General features: G+C 37.1%; 1 protein-coding gene across 1 annotated transcript in view; it reads right to left on the bottom strand.

Annotated features, from left to right (window-relative positions):
- Window positions 1-18,224, bottom strand: part of LOC306871819 (ephrin-B1-like) — a 42,042-nt gene extending 23,818 nt beyond the window's left edge. Inside the window, exons 1-2 of the mRNA XM_079419992.1 lie at window positions 17,207-18,224; window positions 337-614 (exon numbers count right to left, since the gene is read on the bottom strand). Of these exons, the coding sequence (XP_079276118.1) occupies window positions 337-614; window positions 17,207-17,325 (397 nt within the window). The 5' untranslated portion in view covers window positions 17,326-18,224. The remainder of the gene's footprint in view (window positions 1-336; window positions 615-17,206) is intronic.
- Window positions 18,225-19,393: the final 1,169 nt, after the last annotated feature.

Genomic DNA, 19,393 nt, shown 5'->3' with positions numbered 1-19,393 from the left:
TTGGACTTATCATTAACTTCTACTGTATTTAAAATAACTTTTTAGACACAATAGATGCTACAATAGATTAATGCTAATTTGTGAAATACAACTTTAGGGATTTTTAGTCAATCAACACTCTCAGAAAAAAAAGTGTGTAAAACAGCTTGTCAGTGGGGCAGTAGCTTTAAAGGGAACTCTTTGTACCTTATTAACTCCTAAAAGTAGTACCTTACAGGTACATATGATGTCCTTTTAAGGGTACTGCAGTTTCACAGTTTTACAGTACTACAACTTTTGTAAACATGTTTTGATAGTGAAAAATGAGTTCCCAAAAGTAAAACTGGAGTTACTTACAGGTGATGTAATAGTTTGTCAAGCGTTTGAATTCAAGTCCCATGTAGTTTGGACTGAACTCCTGGAACTTGATGGTGAATTTGATGTCTTTCTCTGGTTTGTTGCAGGTCACCAGAACATTGGGGTCCAGTATGGTGCTGCAGGACTCGGCCTGCTCTTTCTTCACCAGGTAGAGTTTATAAAACTCATACGGTCTCCCCATTTCCCCTTTGGGGCAGATAATGTCCAGTTTGTCACCGATTTCTGGGTAGATCACCAAGCCCTTCCCAGACACAAACCTGCAACACAAAGCATACAAAGTTACAATAAATCACAAACACATTTATACAGTCTTCTGACTCTCAGTAGAATCTGCATCTCTGCGGACTTCATGATCATGAGAGGAAAAACGTGGGTTCAAATAGCCCTCCAGACTGCCAAAATCCTCCACAAAATGCTCCAGAGGGACTATCGCCATTCCTTTTTTCCTTTTAATTACATATTTCAAAATATAAAACAATTCCAAATATTAAAGAAAGAGAGCAACAGAAGAGCAGAGTCAGAAATGAGCTGGATGGAGATAGAGCTGTATCTGCTGACTGTGATTTATTAGACAGGGAAAGTGAAGCATCTGACTTAATTTATTAAGAGTTTCTAATTTATTGTTCATGTGCTGATCAACACTGCTTGTACATTCAGGGAATACATGATTAATTCTCAGACTTCAGAGAGTGTGTGTGTGTGTGTGTGTGTGTGTGTGTGTGTGTGTGTGTGTGAGAGTGTGTGTGTGTGTGTAAGGGGAGATGATTGCAACACAGTCCTTTACACATTTTACTGCTAACCGCACACAAACACACACAGACATGCCCTTAAACTACATACACATATGCACAGACAAAAACACTTACACAAAAATCCCCTAAACAACATATGAACAAACACACACATAATCAAAAAGACATGGACACATACTAAATAACAGCAAGTAAATATACAAAGCCTTTAAATAAAAACACATCAGTGGAGTTCAGAACTTGCATTTCCCTGATATATGGTCCTGATCAAACTCAAATATTGTCTCTGTATAATTTCATTCTGCTGGTTATTTCTGCACTCATGCAGACACTCCTCGCTGCAGGCTGTTTGCTGGTTTAACACACATAAGAGCGTACGAAACATCTTCACAGATGGATTAACAACAAAAACCCTTTACTGGGGCACAGGCTTCCGTCTATTCACAAAACATGTTGTATGTGTGTTCACGTGCATGCGTCTGTGTCTGAGGTGTGTACAGGATTGTGAAATCCAATTATGACTGAGTGATTACAGCCATTGAGAAGCACAATTATGTTCTCAATGAGAAGAATGGAAACAATGGAAAACAGATAGACTCATATAAACAAGAATACAAACACACACACTGCAGTTATGATAGCTTATAGTAGTTTTTTTTCCACTTAAAAGAGTAGAGAGGAAACACATCAATAATTAAAAAATGGAAATGAAAAACAAACCAAAGCAAACAGTAAGTTTCATCTAATTTCAGAATAGCGAGTCAGAGGGGATGCACAATATATGTGTTCCACATCAGTTACTGACCAAAATTAATGAGTTTTTTTTAATGTATCGATACAGGGTTTTATATTATATTTATTTAGTTTTCGTCAAGATTTTTTTTTTATGAAATAAAAAGAAATGAATGTTTATTCAACAAAGATGCATTAAGTAGATCAACAGTGACAGACATTTACAGTGTTCAAATTAATTCTGCTCTTTTGAACTGTCTATTTATCAAAGAATCCTGAAAAAAAACAAAAATTACATTTTAAAATTTATATACAATAGAAAGGTATTATTTTACATTGCATTAATATTTTTGTATTTGTGGTGAGCATAAACATTAATTTTACACCAAACTTTTGAACTGTAGAGTATATTGAAAATAACACATGAAAAAAAAAAGGTTTTGTATATATTGTTATTATTATTAAAGACATAGTGAACTTTGCCAGAGGGACTGACATTGACACCAAAATGAGTTTGGCAAGACCCAATAATAATAATCTGGCGTATTAAATTGTGACATGCATACGCGTTGTTTATCATATTATGAGGTGGTAGGCAGCCCAGAGATTAATGTTTAATGTTGTAACACTTCATAAAAGCAGATATCTGAGGCGGTGACACACAGAACTAGAGAATATCTGTGTACGCGTGAGAGAATAAGAGCATGACTGAAGGAGTTTTGCAGGGTTAAACTCTTTGTGTGACATTTGCCTCCTCTGTCTGCGGCCTCTTCTCTGTTCCTGTCTATTCCTTTCTTTTATCCCTTTCTAGATCTCTTTTCATCCCTCTTTTTTTTCCCCATCAATGAAGATGTCAAACTCGTGCCCTTCCTTTGACGGCCGGCTATGACTGAACAAATCAGAAACAGAAAGAGAAAGCGAGCGAGGAGGAGGAGGAATCTGACCTCCTCAACTCTGAAGAAAAGACTTCATCACTTCCTGTCAAATCAGCAGCTGCTGCAGACTGAGAATTTCAGAAGCAGGACCTGAGAGGGATTGTTTGCGAATGTATGAGTGTGTTGGAAGCTCAAAGAGGTTTCATAATAGGCAGTGCACTCCCTAAATACACAGCACTGAATCTGAGATCTCACCAGCAAATTTTGAATCACTTAGGTAACCCTTCCTTGTTCCTACAGGAAGTTAAGGAGTTTGTGTGAATGTGCCATGCGTTCGTGTTGTTCGTGTCAGATAGCCAAACAAACAGGGTTTTTTGTATCTTTTATTAACGCTTGTTTACTTTGTGGTAACACCATGAAACTTTATTAGTGCTGTCCAATCGATTAATCGTGATTAATCACATCCAAAAGTCTGTGTTTACATTATATATGTTTGTATATATATATATATATATATATATATATATATATATATATATATATATATATATATATATATATATATATATATATATATAAATAAAAATACGCACACATAGATGTACATATTTAAAAAATATGTACACGTGTGTGTGTACGTGTATTCATAGGATTTATGTTATATATATATATATATATATATATAAAAACATAAATATTACTGTTGCCAAATGATTAATCGTGATTAATCGCATCCAAAATAAAAGTTTTTGTTTGGATAATATATGTATGTGTGTATTGTGTATATTTAATATGTATATATAAATGCACACACATACAGCATATATTTTAAAAACATTTACATGTATATATTTATATTCATATAATTTATATCATAAATATATTTAATATATAAACATTAAAAAAATTCTTAAATATATGCATGTGTGTGTATTTATATATACATAATAAATATACATAGTACACACATACATTATGCCAATAAAACCTTTTATTTTGGATGCGATTAATTGTTTGACAGCACTAATATGTTACGTGTTTGCCCTTCTAGTTTCCTGTTTGCCCTTATTTGGTTTCGTTCCGGTTCTCATTACTTCATTTGTCTAATCATCATTTAGTTCACCTGTGTTTATTAATTATCTCATTTACTCCTTTGTTTCCGTTTCTTTATAAGCATTCAGTTTCGTTGAAGTCTTTGTTCAGTCTTAAAGTAAAGTTACGTATTGTATTCTTGTTTGAAACTCTTCTGTTCTTACTCTTCAAGATTAAATCTATTTTCTTGAACCTCAGCCTCTGGTGTCATCAAGAGAGACGAAACGTTACATAATAAATATATATTACATATCTTTTTAAATATATACATGTATGTGTGTATATTCCTATATACATAAATATACACAGTACACACACATTATGTAAACAAACTTATTTTGGATGCAATTAATCATGACAGCACTAAAGTTAAAGTTAAAAAGTTAAAGATATCTTACTTTTAGAATGTACATGAATTAATAATCTGTTCAGAATCATATAACAATTATGAAATGTGATCATTTTTAATAATATTATCGATAAAAGTTAATGTAAATATAAACACTAAAATATATTAAAAATAAATATTTAAGGAATAAAGTCAGAATAACAAAATTCTAGAAAGACAGATAATAAACAAATACCATTTCCTGCTTAAAACTGAATTAAATCAGTAGTGCATTAGAGAGTGGGGAGATGTCTTAATTCAAATTGTAAATGTAATTATCCACACATACACTTCAGTTTCTGTTCACTGTGTGAAACAGAGTTAGACCCACAAGCTTGCGCGCACAGACATACACACTCAATAAGAGGCCTCCTCGCTTTTTAAACAAGTGAACACGGGATTAGACCAGGACTGAATGGCACCAATTAAATACTGAATACAGCAGCCATGCAAATCAGCCTCATTTAAGAGGGAGGGGGAGAGAGAGAGAGAGACATAGACACCTCTTAACACACAAGCGACTACATTCTGAGAAGGGGCTGTAATCACATGTCTTGGCATTAAGTCTAAACTCCACAATGGACCAACATCGGCAAGTCGTATACTCAACACACATACCTCATTTTAAAATTTAAAGACTGGAAAGTTCATTTTTATTTTTGGTGTGTAAAAAAATCCAACTGGAAAATGTAGTCACCTATCTCTCATTAAATAGACACACACACACACACACACACTCAGCATGGCGAGACGCCGGGTGTATGTATAGAGTGTGGTGGTCATGTGATTGTCCACTCTCAAGGCAGAGCTCCTACAAGTGGCTCTTTGTCTGCGAGAGAGAGACAGAGAGAGAGAGAGAGAAAGCGACAGCTTACACATATCCCACTCACAATAACAACTGCACACAAATTCACACACTCAAAAAACACACAGAGCCTTGGGCATCTTGTTGAGAATGGGAGAAATGAGTGAATGGAGTCTAAGAGAGATGAAGAATCTCCATAGCAGAACCCCCCATCCTCATTAATTCTCACACACACACACACTTTGGATAAACTTTTTGCATTTTTATATTTTGAAAAAAAAAGGATTTACTTCATTTTTACTTCATTTCGTTAATGTCAGATTTATATTACTTCTGGGGACAAATTAGCCCTCAAAGTATAGCTAAACTAAAACCCACCACCAAAAAAAAAAAGTTTAATTTTACTTTCTGATTTAATTAAAAACAGTATTTACTTAATTTATGAACCAGTTTCTTACTTTTACACAGCTAAACAAAAGGTTTTATTGAAGGTTCATATCCTGCATGAAATCCTAATCTAAATATATAGGCTAATCCTTTCATATCCTATATGATAGAAACACAGAATGCAAGCAAATGGGATTTCTGGGATTTTTAGTCAAAGGGCAATAGTGCACCAAGTCGGCCCTGGAGCGATATGATAACTCTCCATCACACAATCAGACAAAGGTATATTATTCACTTGATTTGTTTCCTGCTGTCCTCCTCTGTCTTTAGCTGCAGGTTTTCCACTTACATTACCTTCACCAGTTCAAAGAGGCTAGAGGTTAGAGGTCAAGCTAAAGTTCCCTATACTGAACTAAGTTTTGCAAATACAACAGAATTCACAAGAACTCTTCCACTTTATTGTTTACCAGTGTCATAACATTTCCATTCACCTTGATCGCCATGTAGGACTGGTGCTGGAGGTATGGGTGGAAATCACCTGGGATCCCACAAAAGAATAACAAAACTATTTTTAAATTGCAATGCAGTGCATTCTGCAGTTTTAGGTGTGATGACAATACCCTTGAAATAGTGTGACTAGTTCATAGGGCTGGGTATCGAGTTCGATACTTTTTAGGCACCGACCGAATTGCCTCGATACCACCGAGTATCGAAAAACGTCTTGTCGTTCTGTACCGAATTTCGATACCTAAGGGGTTAATCTCATTAACATCAGTGAGCCAATAATCCTGCAGCACTAGGTGTGTCTGACTAGAAGTGACGCGGTGCTGTTTGATCAGTGTTTGACCTCCGCGAGAGCAATTCGAAAGCATATGATCACACAACATTTCTTCCATGTTTTAATTTTAATAGTAAAATTTTGTTTGCCAAAATAAATAAAGTTTTATTTTCAATAATTTCAAAGAAAAATGAAATTAATGTTTATGTCTTCATTTGAAAACCAGATACAGAACACAGAATTTCTGAGGAAAAAGAAAACATTTCATAAGGCTGTTTTAAGAATAAATTTAAATAAACTAAGTAGTTTTTATGCATTCAAATAATTAGACATACTACAATATGGAATTTAATAACAATAAAACATATGGTGAAAGAAAATAAAACATCCACTTATGAAAGTGGATAAAGATTTTTAATTTCTTGAAGTCTTTAACAACCTAGAATAAATGAATAGAAATGATGATTCTGTCTGAGCTATGCGTTGTAAAACGAGCATGCACTAGTGTAAACTGAAAACTATTTGAGCTTTATTAAAATTATTTGTACTGATTTATTGTGTTGGCTATATTTTGTTCCTTTGTGCAGTGGCTCAGGAGATGAGTCTTTGAGTCTGTATACATGTCAACAAGCTGAAAAAAATAAAACCAAAGTTTTTTTGTTAAAACTGTTTTCATAAAATTGGTATCGAAAAAAGTATCGTTCAAGAACCGGTATCGAACTCAAGGTATCGTATCGGTATCGATATCGAACATTTTTGAACGATACCCAGCCCTACCAGTTCTTTTTTTTTTTTTTTGACTGCTGTACGAGTTTCTTGTGACATTTGATAGTTTCCCATCAAGCTTACAGGAAGACATCTGTATGACCGGTCTTCCCGTAGTGGAAGAAGATATCTTACATCTGTTCAGCTCTGAAACAATGACTTGACCCACTGTAGAATTTTCTTACCTCAAACTCACACGAGAGAAAATAAAAGTCTTTGCACAATTTTACCAAATTTACAGAACCTGTTAATTTGGCTACAAATACATAATAATATTAAATACTTAGCTGTTAAATATTGTGACAAACAAGTATTGCAGTACTATACTAAATTACTCATTGGGTAAATAACTACAAGCAATAACACTACAAATTTTACAATAGCATTTTTAATAAGCATTCTATAAACGGGGGTGTTTTGTGTACATTTAAGTTCTTTTGAGCAACCCTCCTGATTTTCTAAACAAGTCAGTTTTTTCTGTCCTTCAAATAACTTGAGCTTGTTTTTATTGCAGTTCAACATAAGCTACAGTTTCAACAAAAAAATTCCAACACTAATTGGTGTATAAAATATGTTACAATTTTTGTGTGGATGGCAACACCTCAGTTTCGCTAAATAACAACTGAATACTAATAACACTTATTTATAACAGCAAAAGAGCATTCATGAAATTAATAACAGCATTCATAACCAACTTTATGAGTCTCCAAATGCAATGACACAGTGGCTGCAGTTGCTATGGCAGACAGTATATATATATTTAGGGTGCAAAGGGGAAAAAACAGCCAGAAATGCTCATATTTACACTCTCTCTCCTCTTTCTGTCAAAGTCTGTGTCTCTCGTCTCCTCTCCTCTCTCTCTCACACACACACACACACTCACACACATATTTGCTCTCCCACTCACTGTCAGGAGTATTGTGTTTGTCTGAGTGTGAGATGAAAGGTATGAATTCCTCTAGAGCTCCTCCAGGATACCACCGTTAAACACACACTGAGTATAATATCTATGCTCTTAATGTGTGTATGGGTGTGTGTGTGCGCGAGTCACAGGTCACAGTGGTGCAGAAAGAGTTTCAGTGTCTATGTGTGTGTTTTTTTCTCACAGGATCTCGCATTACAGTGCAATTAAAACAACTGCAAACACACACACACACAAACAGGTTATACTTGGCTGACAGCTCACTCTGAAATGCCTGGGAGAAAACAGCAGAAGAAATCAAACACACACACACAGGAAAGAAATTGTCATTTTACTAATAGCAACACACGTGTAGTTATCTGTGACCGCATCACTGATTGATATTTACACCTCTGAGAAATATAATAGGAGTGATAGAGAGACTCTTGGGAACCAAAACCAACAAGAGAACAATGACAAGTTGTCATTACACACTAAATAGCTCCATCATCACAATTTGTGTGTGTTTCAGCATGCCTGTCATGGTAATGTGGACTAGAATAAGTGTCCGTAGCTTTTCCCCTCATCTTACACAGAAACTAAACATCTTTGTACATATGTTTAAACTGTATTTATCTGTATTTAACTGTATTTATCTGTATCTGAACGTGTTTAATGTTAACTGTATGCACCAAGGGTCTGAGAGTAATGCAATTTCAATTCTCTGTATGTATGTGCTGTACATGTGGAAGAATTGACAATAAAGCTGACTTGACTTGACTTGATCTTACATGTTGGTTTCACCACATTAGCGACAACATTGCAGACTCAAATGGTTTTTTAACAAAGGTGATGATATTGGAACTTGTTTAGTGATATTTTTACGATATTGAATTGTGAAAGCGAATTTCCTGTTTTTCCACTGAGATTATTAAACACTCACCTAAAGTGAAATCTTTAAGAATTAAATTATTTAATAACGGGGTTAAATTTAATAGTTGGCTTTACAGAACCTGTTAATTTTGCTACAAATACATAATATTAAATACGTAGCTGTTAAATATTGTGACAAACAAGTATTGCAGTACTATACTAAATTACTCATTGGGTAAATAACTACAAGCAATAACACTACAAATTTTACAATAGCATTTTTAATAAGCATTCTATAAATAAGCTTATAAAAAAGCTGTATTATTTTATCAGCAATACAACTAAAGAGTAATATTGTGAAATATTATTACAATATAAAATAACTGTTTTCTATTTTAACACATATATTAAATTGTAATTTATTCCTGCGATGGCAAAGCAGAATTTTCATCAGCCATTAGTTCAGTCTTCAGTATCACATGATCCTTCAGAAATCATTCTAATATGTGATTTAATACTACTGTGAATGTTAAAAGTGGTTCATATTTTTGTGGAATATTAATACTTGAGATATCTTGAGGGATTCTTTGATGAAAAGAAAGTTTAAAAGAAAAAGCAATTATGAAATTGAGAATTATTATTGTAACAATGTAAATGTTTTACTGTCTTACAAAAATGTTACAATACAAACTTTTAAGCAGTATGGAATTGTCCATTTATCAGTTATTGGTCATAACACGAAAATACATATTAATTTATCAGTATCTGCCAGAATTCTAAAAACGCTTCATCCTTTGTGGTGATATTTGCCAAACCCGATATATTGTCGATATCAGCAGATTTGAAGTAAAACATAATTTATGGAGCCTTTCGTATAGTCAGGTCCACTTTTCAACAGGTTTCACTGCCTTTGAGAGGGCATTTCCAAAATGTAGGCCTCACAAGCACAGCCAAACCTGTAAACACACACAGATGAACAAACTCTCTGTTTTGCTCATGTTTTATGAATTAGCCGTGTGGATGTGTGGTGTGCGTCGAGTGTGTTTTCAGCATTGTTTTATAATTAGATTTTCCATTTGTTCCGTCCAGCTGCAGGCAGAGATCACTGTCTCACCAATAATGGCTCTAAACTCCTTCTCCCCTCCATTTTAAATAATAATGAGCCTTTAAAATGGCTGATTCAGACGTGTCCATAAAAGCTGCTTTCCACAGCTCCCAGACCAGTAAACAGCTTTCAGTCTGATCTATCTGTGTGCGTCCTGAGCCTGATATTTGTGTGTTTTCAACCAAGCCTAAGATCAGTGACTAGAGTTTGAGCTCCCGGTGTGCGTTCAGGAGTAAGTCTTCTAATGGCAGGTAACCCTAAGCAGCTTAGAACCGCTGCGTGAGAGATCTGTTCTCAGGTCAGCCGGAGCTAATAAAGGTTATTGTGATTTGAAACTACATGCAGAGAGCTCTGAGCTCAGATCAGCTGGAGATGAAAGCAGGCTGGAGACTCCAGCTTCTCTGATGCTTTATAGCAGCATTTAGCTGACTGAAAGCGTGACCATTTCTCCGGACACACACGCACACACGCCGGCGAGGAATGATGGGTTTAGTGAGTGTGATGGTCTGAGCTGTCGACTGGAAAGTGGATAAAAAGGATGGAGGAGCTTTGAACTCTAAAAGGGTGTGACTGATGGCCCGCTGTGTGTGTGTGTGTGTGTGTGTGTGAGTATACGTAGCAGAATTTAAGCAGGTCTGGAGTTGTTGGACTCTCTTTGTTTACATGCGAGCATAAATGTGTTAAGGGTTATATTATACCCGTAATCCACCAGTGTGTACTGTCTCACAAAGTCAAAATAGAAAGCAAACATGAGAGTGTGAATGTGCACACGGAGAAGGATAGGAACCAACAGATCGCAAACCTCTTCTTACAGAACGCTAATCATTTCCCACCTCACGCCATTATGTTTGTTGTGTGTGTGTGTGTGTGTGTGTGTGTGTATGACAGGCCCTATGCATTTCCAAAGTCACTTTGCAGGGAAGGTTGCTGCTGTTGTACAAAAGGAAGAGTGTATGTGTGCTGTTAAGGAGAGACACATTATGGTCAGATCTTTCATGAGATGGTTTAAACTTGATGATACAGTGCTCTATTCCCTCTTTAAAAAGAAAGACAGAGAAACTGGTGTTTAACGTCTCGGATTTGTTTGACGTTTATGAGTCTAGTTATTTGCATAATGGCTGATCAGAAGAAGGAGAGAGGAAACAGTTTGCTACAGAGAGACAGAAATCCGGCCCAACTATAATGATACATGCGAGCATCCACCCTAAACCACAGCACTGTAGTGATTTTATCCTGCAACCTAAATGTGACTTGTCACGTTCTAATAAAACTTTAGGTATTATCATGTGTTTTAATGAGGAAAACCACAGAGTTTAACTACAATATAAAATACATTTAAATTAAGTTTTTTACTATATTATATAAAACTTGAAATGTAGATTTGCAATCATTTTATCCAAAAAAAAAACATTCCACGCGACAGGGACAATGGGACAAAGACAAATTATCGGTTCTCATTTAAAAGATGAGTTCAAAAAACTTGGTTTGTCTTCAGGCAGAAATTTTGAATGGTTAATTGTGTAAAAGGTATTTGTGCTCTGATGGAGGGGAGACTTCAATTTCAGTCCGTTCTTCACACAAAGCTATCATATTGCTTCAAAAGATAAAGCATATGCGTATTACATTTATTATACTTTTATTGTTCTTTTGCCCCTACTGGAGCCCAACGGTAAAAATAAGTGTTTTCTTTCATTTTGGGACACAAAAACATCAAAAACATTTTGTGTACCACAGAAGACGGAAAATCTAACAAGTTTGGAAGGACATGAAGTGAGTAAATGATGTCTGAATTCTCGTTGTAACTCTAGAAGTTAAGGCCTTGGGTAAAGTAAAGTAATGATATCCTCTGAACCGAGTTGAAATGGCACAATAGTGTCATTTTGGTGGTATAGGATGAATAAAGGACAAAGGAGAATGTATAGTGGGACTGTTTACAAAAAGTTTTGGCTGTTTACAAAACCGTACTGTGGCGGTACCATGATATAGTAGTCTTATCAGATGCTATTACTATTAAACTCTGATTTATATCGGCACGCTGAATGTTTAGCACATTATGAACCCACGGAAACCACCTTAAAGGGATAGTTCAACCAAATCTAAAAACTCTGTTATCATTTACACAACCTCATGTTGTTACAGTTTTGGTTACTGTTTAGTTAAATGAGAGGAAAATAAAATTGAGACATTTCTCAAAATATATTTTATGTTGCACAGAAGAAAGAAAGTCAGGTTGGGAACGACATAAGCGTGAGTAAATGGAGACATATTTTTTAATTTTGGGTCACTTGAAATAATTAGCAGACGTCACTGAATTCCCCTAAAAAGCCTGTGTTTACATGTCTACCTCGTTATCTAAACGAGGATATTCCGGCACAGACTTCTACTGTTTATAAATAAAGCTAATTACAATTATAACAGACTAGCCATAACCCAAAACCCTAATAGAAACATTTTAGCCTTTTTACATGGTCTAAAAAACCTAATTGACTTTATTTATGAATGATTTTGACCTCTGAGGATATCCGGGGCCTCCCCAAAGGGAGGTTTTGTCAAAATTTAGCTAACTTCTGGGGACAGTTTTGTCCCCAAAGTATAGCTAAGTAAACCCAACCCCCAGCAGCTGCCACTGCTCCTCTTCCATCGTGTGCTCCAACAGACCCTACAACTACAAACATTACAGTCCTTAAAACAACACGGGCACTGGGATCGGAGCGCGTCTGTGTGTGTGAGAGCCGTTTGAGGAGGCTGTGAGAGCCCAGCGGTCATGCTTGGTCAGGGACAGACAATGTGGGTTTGTTACTTAAGCACTGTTGTTAATGAAGCCCTCGCCATGCACACACACACATGGATGTACAATAAAAATTAGGTTTCATGCCAACCCCTCTCACTTTCTCTCTCCTTGTTATATAACGACTATAGAAATACGGTTTTAAGTTGCAAACTGAATCCCCATTAAAATGTACTTGCTTTATAGACGTCACATAGTTAGACTCGGGATATAACATTTATAGAACGCAACTCTCACACACACACGCTGACAAACATCCACAACACCGTGAAATGCCATCAACGCTGGAACAAAAGCCACTTCACACACACTTCAGAGAGGAACAGGTCTGTTGTGGAAATGCCGGCTGAGACAGAGGGAAGTGTGTGTGTGTGTGTGTGTGTGTGTGAGTCTGCGTGAGTCCTCTCTTGCTGTTCAACATATTGAAACTCTGACAGAGTTAATCTCCTCACTGTCAACTCCTATTATAACACCACTGATCATGACATAGACACACACTAACTCATGCATACACAAACACACACACACACACACACACATTCATGCGTGCACACTCGCAAATGCACACGGACACATGATTGAAAGTAACACGACTCGGAGAACAATTATTACTGCTGTGGATGACTGAATATATGCCCAAACATGTCCTAAATGCTCCCGAACAGTCACACAGGCATCCGTGGAAATCCGTAACTTTGATCGCAGTTGAGACCAACATGATCCCCTTGCAGGTCAAAGGTCATTATGTCTTTCATGTCGTCATAATCAGATTCTTCAGACCCCCAAAAAAAACGTTTTTGGAAACTTCTACATTCACAAGATGCGGCAAATCAGAGCACGTTTTTTTCAACAGGTTGGAGCCTCTCAGAGGGATGCAGGTTTAAGTCTGGCCTACATAAATAGGCTTATTTTATACTTTCCTGGAATTCTCTTTTACTTTAGTTATTACTACAACTCATTTCCAAACTTTATGAATTTCTTTAACCTGTGGAACATTAATGATCTTTCAAAAAGTTGTCAGTGGGATCCAAAACAACACTTTTTCTGAATATCTCCGGCAGAAAAAATTTGATTGTAATTTTCAGGCGTTTTTTTTTTTTCTTTTTACTGCATTTTTAAACTGCATGTTTATCCGCTGCTTTAGACGGTTATATGTGCACATAGAAGTTGCTGATTAAGACTAATTGTGCACCACAGAGTGTTGGGTAAATGACAAACTTGTACGCTTGAATACACACTCACACACACATAAGTAAAGTACTTCAGTAGCATTTTTGAAGCTAATGAGAGACAGATTTCCAATTAGCTCCTCATCTTCTCCCTTAGCACTGGAATATGGCCAAAACACACAGGCACATTCATACATATATCATGGATTCCCTTTTATGTTGTTCTTAAATTTAAAAGCTAAAACAAATGCAGTTAATTTGCTATCGTTCGTCAGAAAATTGTTTCTAAACAGCTAGAGTGTTTTCTTGATAAGCGAGTGGCTGCCAAGAACTTGAATGTAGTAAAATTATATTAATTTGTAACTAGAAGAATTTGATGACGTATGTGGGAAGTAAAGCGAGACCTCATTTTGTTGTTTGTGTGTTTGACTGGGTGTGCATAGTGTGTGACACATTAAGGGAATAAGTTATAACCTGAAATCTCTGCCTCAATGTGATAATTGTCCCAATGATTAGCTACTTTATTCTCTCTGTCTGTCGCTCTCTCTCCATTCCCAGCAGACTCAACTTCTCTTTTCTTCCCTCAAGGCAGAAGAAAGGAGGGGAGGGATGTCGCTTTTACATTTTTCTCAGTCCAAATTATAGCGGTGAACCATGCAGATAGGAACACAATTATACATCTGAAACCAGCGGTAAGTCTGTGCGTGAGTGCGTATGTGTAGTTGTGTCTAGAAGTAATTAAATTTACATAATTGTGTCAACAGAATAAATCAGTGAAGCTCTTGTTCCACCAAATGTTTCTTCTAGAGAAAACGCAGCGGTAGCTTTAGCGTTCAGTAAACTTTGCGTTTTGCTGATATAAATATCAGAGTGCTGAGGGGTGGAGAACGCAGCCAGAGTTTTTCTAATTTTACAGTCCTTCAATTATATTTTGCATTCAGTCTGAAAGAAGTCTGACCTAAAACACAAATGGCACATTATTATGGGTGAGAGAGTTGTTTGTGTGTGTGTGTGTGTGTGTGTGTGTGTATGATGGTCTCACTGCTGAGAGTCTGGTAAGAGGTTTAAAGGGTGGCTTGGACTTATTGGTGGTGGATGCTCCCATATGTCCGTTGCAGAGATAGAACGCAAAGAGCATGTTTACCCGAGGCCCATATGTCTTTATGAGAGTGCTTAGGATAATCTTTGCGTTCAACGACCAATTCATCCTTGTGCATCGAGTTGTTGCACTGTTTTAATGATATTGAGATATGCGGACGTGCCTCTCTGTAAACTGAAGAACGTTCACTAACAAATGATTCCGATATTATTTTTCACTACTTTACGCGCTTCAAGTTCTCTTCCTCTCAATCTTCAATCAGCATCCCTGAACCTGTGACTAAGCAACACACACACATGCTCATCCACAGGTGCATACACACACACATACACAGTCTGTAAGTAAATAAACATTAAGTACTTAAAACAACATGCAGCAACTGTGGTAAAACAGACTAGGCCAGTTTGCGCATCTGCTGTGCCGTGGAGCTCAAAGCTGTTTCAACGAGTAAAACAATCCACACACGGAGGGGCTCCAGCGACTGATATGATTTTTTTCTCGCAGGACGAGAAGCTCAAATGTTGCTGATTTCGAAGATCTCGCTAAATTGTGTGTCTCCTACACACAATTTTTAAAAATATTAATGAAAATAATAATAATAATAAAAACCCTTAAAACATAAATTTTCCATACTTTGAATCTTGAGGGCCCATGTGCTTTGCATGTAGGAAAATGGGTTATTTTTCAACATGTACAAAAAAAATGTACTTGCAAAAATTAAAAGTTATAAATGGAAAAAAAAAATATGGATATGAAATGTCTGAATTAAGGGTCTGCATTAAATTAATTTTAGTAAAACTTTAATAAAGTAAAGTAACTTTAAAAAGTTATTTAAAACTTCGTACGGTGCTTAAAAGATATCAATATTTTTGATATATAAATCTTTCATAACATTTCTAACTGTGTGTAAATTAACTAAATATCTATTAAGCATTATATAATGTAATAATGTTTAACTATATTTAAAGTTGTTATAAAGTGTTTCCCAATTTCTAAACAGCTAACTATTTATTGTCCACTTTGTTTCCTTCCTTAGAACAGTACAAATGAAAAAATATGTTCATTTGTAATTTACGATGCGGTTTTAGTTTTAAAAGCACAATTTTATGTTTTCACATTGCCCCTCGGGGTCTCAGTTGCTAAGTTTTCAAGTTTTTTGCTCATCTTTTACAAGGCCAACCGAAAGACTCCTTAATTAAAATATTCCCCCCGAGATGAATAACACATGTGCACTATTCCTGTCCCCCTGTTTACACTCATAACTTAGCGGCTGTGACTCAAATCTTTTGAGCTGCCTACCAAGACGAGCCTATGATGCCCAAAATGCTGTCTAGATGCCCCAAAAAAATGCTGTCAGGGTAGGCAGCTCATTAGGTTTTGAAACCCAGCCAGGTTTTCCACACAAAGTGCAAAACAAGACACATCATCATGTTAGTCAACTAACAAGACAATCTAAACATCTACTTTTAGTAACGGTATACATTGAGTTAAACAAATAAATAAATAAAAATAAGTACAATATGACTTCTTTTGCGAATGCAAAATTAAGCTTTGTTTATTATTCTGTTGAGTCAAGCTTCAGTGGCGTCTCCAGCCATTATTCAGGTTAAGTAAACATGTTGGACGCTCCCTTGAAAGTTTTATGGGCAGCAATCAGGGAGATTTTATGAGCGTCTAGGAAACCCCCGGTTAAAAACCTATTAACTCTCTCGACACAACTCTGATTTGATCAATATGACAGGCGCAAAGAGCCACCGGGCCGCCGGGATTTTGGGCAGGCCGGTGTCGGATACTCAGTTCGCCTCTCATGGGAAAAAAAAAAAGATGGACACACCGACAGAGAGAGAGGTTCCTGCTAAAATATGTAGTACTAGCAGCAGTTCTACCTATTTCTATTTTTTTTTAAGTATGTAACGGAGAATTAGGCCCGCGTCAAGGCCACACGTTAAATTTATGTATCCGAATTCGTAGTTAAGAAAGAAAAGAGATTCTTAAAAATTACTATCTTTAGCATAAACATTTAACGAAGTTGAACTAGCATAAAAGTGTTGTCAAGTCCACCCTCAACAAGGGATTTTGTGAGTTGATGAGAAGCGGCGGCGGAGTATGACAGCTGTGTGTTATATCCCCGGGAGAGCGCGTGCTTGCACGGTCACTTCAGGCTCGAGCGCTTCATGTCATTATTAGTGCTACCGGATAGCGAGCCGTGATACGAGTAGCGGAGATTTGCAGATCGGACTCTTTTGTGAACAATACAAGTCCAGCTAGTAATAATCTGAGACCGTAGACTACATTTCCTGCTCTTTCTATGGGATTTTAAACACGCGCTCGTGCACTTACTTGAGATTTTGTGAATTCCACACGACAGACTCCAGTGATTTGGCTGCGGGTAACGCGTATCTGCACATGGCTGTCAGAATCCAGAGGTAATATTTCCACGAGCCGTCACTTCCAGCCATCTTACACTGTTCTCGGAGAGACACAAGCCAGCAAGAAGATAAGATCCTTTCGATCGACTGTACTCCGGGTTACCGAACCACATGCAACAGAGGAGTTTAGGCGTCCAGGCGGAGGGGCTCCATGGCTCAACTTCCAAATCCAAATTTTCTAGCGTTGCCTGGAGGAAGAAAAAAAAAAAGAGGTGTCGCACAACGTTGCACAGGCGGCTTCTGGGCCAACGTTTCTCTACCTCGCAATTAGGTAGACGGCAGCGCCTGACTCTTTTATTGTACTCATCTATTAGCTGAGCTAGTAGCCTCACAAAGGGTCAGATCACGCTAGATAGGGGGTTAGTGACATGCACTCAGGTATAAGGACCATCAATCCCGTGTTGGGGTTCGAGTTAGTGCACAAATCCGTTCCTGATCATGTATCAGATTTAAAATTAGCCTCCTTTCGCTTTTGATCCCAGATCATTGAGATGCGCTTTAGATATGCAACAGTTCTTGTCCGAAATTTATCGCCCTATATCCATGTTCAAAGGGTCCAACTGTCAGTCGCAGGACTGCCAAAAATGTCTGTCCAATTCCATTTGGATTCTCTTTCAAAAAGAACCATGAAAAGTAAACTCCCGAGTCTTGCTGCTTCTGATATTGTATGATCTGGCGTTTTAGTGCGTGCTGATAGACGGGATATCAGCTACTGTTCGCTCCTGGCTCGCGTGCAGAAAGGTGCACGCACTTTCGTCTCAAGGATATAAACAGATGGGGAAACTCCAGCAGTTCGGCGCTTCCTCTGCGAGTTAATGACGCGTCTTTTAGCCTTGGATCTTGTTTGGAGTTGTTCGGCGCTCAACCGTGGATCCGGTGCGTCCGCAGTCAGTCCCGCACACCGATCACAGCGCAGTGGCTCGCGATCCGTCACCTCCACTCCCACGGAGCTGCTAAACCCCGCCCTATTCCGAAACGGACCAATCGGAGCGCACGTTCAGGGCAGCGTCGCAACATGGTGTCCCTCTCTGTACAGCGAGTTTCAGAGAAGTTCAGTTGCGAGACTCGTGCATTAACAAAAACGGATAGCGAGTCTAGTCTTTCTCCTTAAAGATAAGACGTTCAAAAGTGTTTGAGTTTAAGAAAGTGACTGTCTTAAGTTTTTTTGCAGACAAATATTCCGCAAATTAATATTTTCCCTAGACATGTAGCAAAGCTGACTACTTGTTACTATGGTTACTCCTTACGTTTATCTCTAATGTTGTATTTTCGTTTCCCCTCTCGGTTAGTTTATAATTTCCTGGAGTTATTTGAATACGTAAATCTGTTTTATATTCACAGCGCATCGCGGCTTACAGCTGAAAATATGTTCTTCACCGTAAAAGCGTTTAATAACAGATTTAGGATCATTATCCCAAAGACATCCAAGAGAGCGACACTAATGATATTTGATGGTCAAACAAAGATAACGCTAATCCTTTCAGTAGTCAATACCGCCCCCTATCGGCTGTAAAAATATATATACAGGTCCTTTTAAAAAAATTAGCATATTGTGATAAAGTTCATTATTTTCTGTAATGTACTGATAAACATTAGACTTTCATATATTTTAGATTAATTACAACACAACTGAAGTAGTTCAAGCCTTTTATTGTTTTAATATTGATGATTTTGGCATACAGCTCATGAAAACCCAAAATTCTCAAAAACTCAAAATTAGCATATTTCATCCGACCAATAAAAGAAAAGTGTTTTTAATACAAAAAAAAAAAAGTCAACCTTCAAATAATTATGTTCAGTTATGCACTCAATACTTGGTCGGGAATCCTTTTGCAGAAATGACTGCTTCAATGCGGCGTGGCATGGAGGCAATCAGCCTGTGGCACTGCTGAGGTGTTATGGAGGCCCAGGATGCTTCGATAGCGGCCTTAAGCTCATCCAGAGTGTTGGGTCTTGCGTCTCTCAACTTTCTCTTCACAATATCCCACAGATTCTCTATGGGGTTCAGGTCAGGAGAGTTGGCAGGCCAATTGAGCACAGTAATACCATGGTCAGTAAACCATTTACCAGTGGTTTTGGCACTGTGAGCAGGTGCCAG

This window comes from Barbus barbus (genome assembly GCF_936440315.1).
Source record: "Barbus barbus genome assembly, chromosome: 6".
Lineage (NCBI taxonomy): Eukaryota > Metazoa > Chordata > Actinopteri > Cypriniformes > Cyprinidae > Barbus > Barbus barbus.
This window is presented reverse-complemented; position numbering and strand designations above follow the sequence as displayed.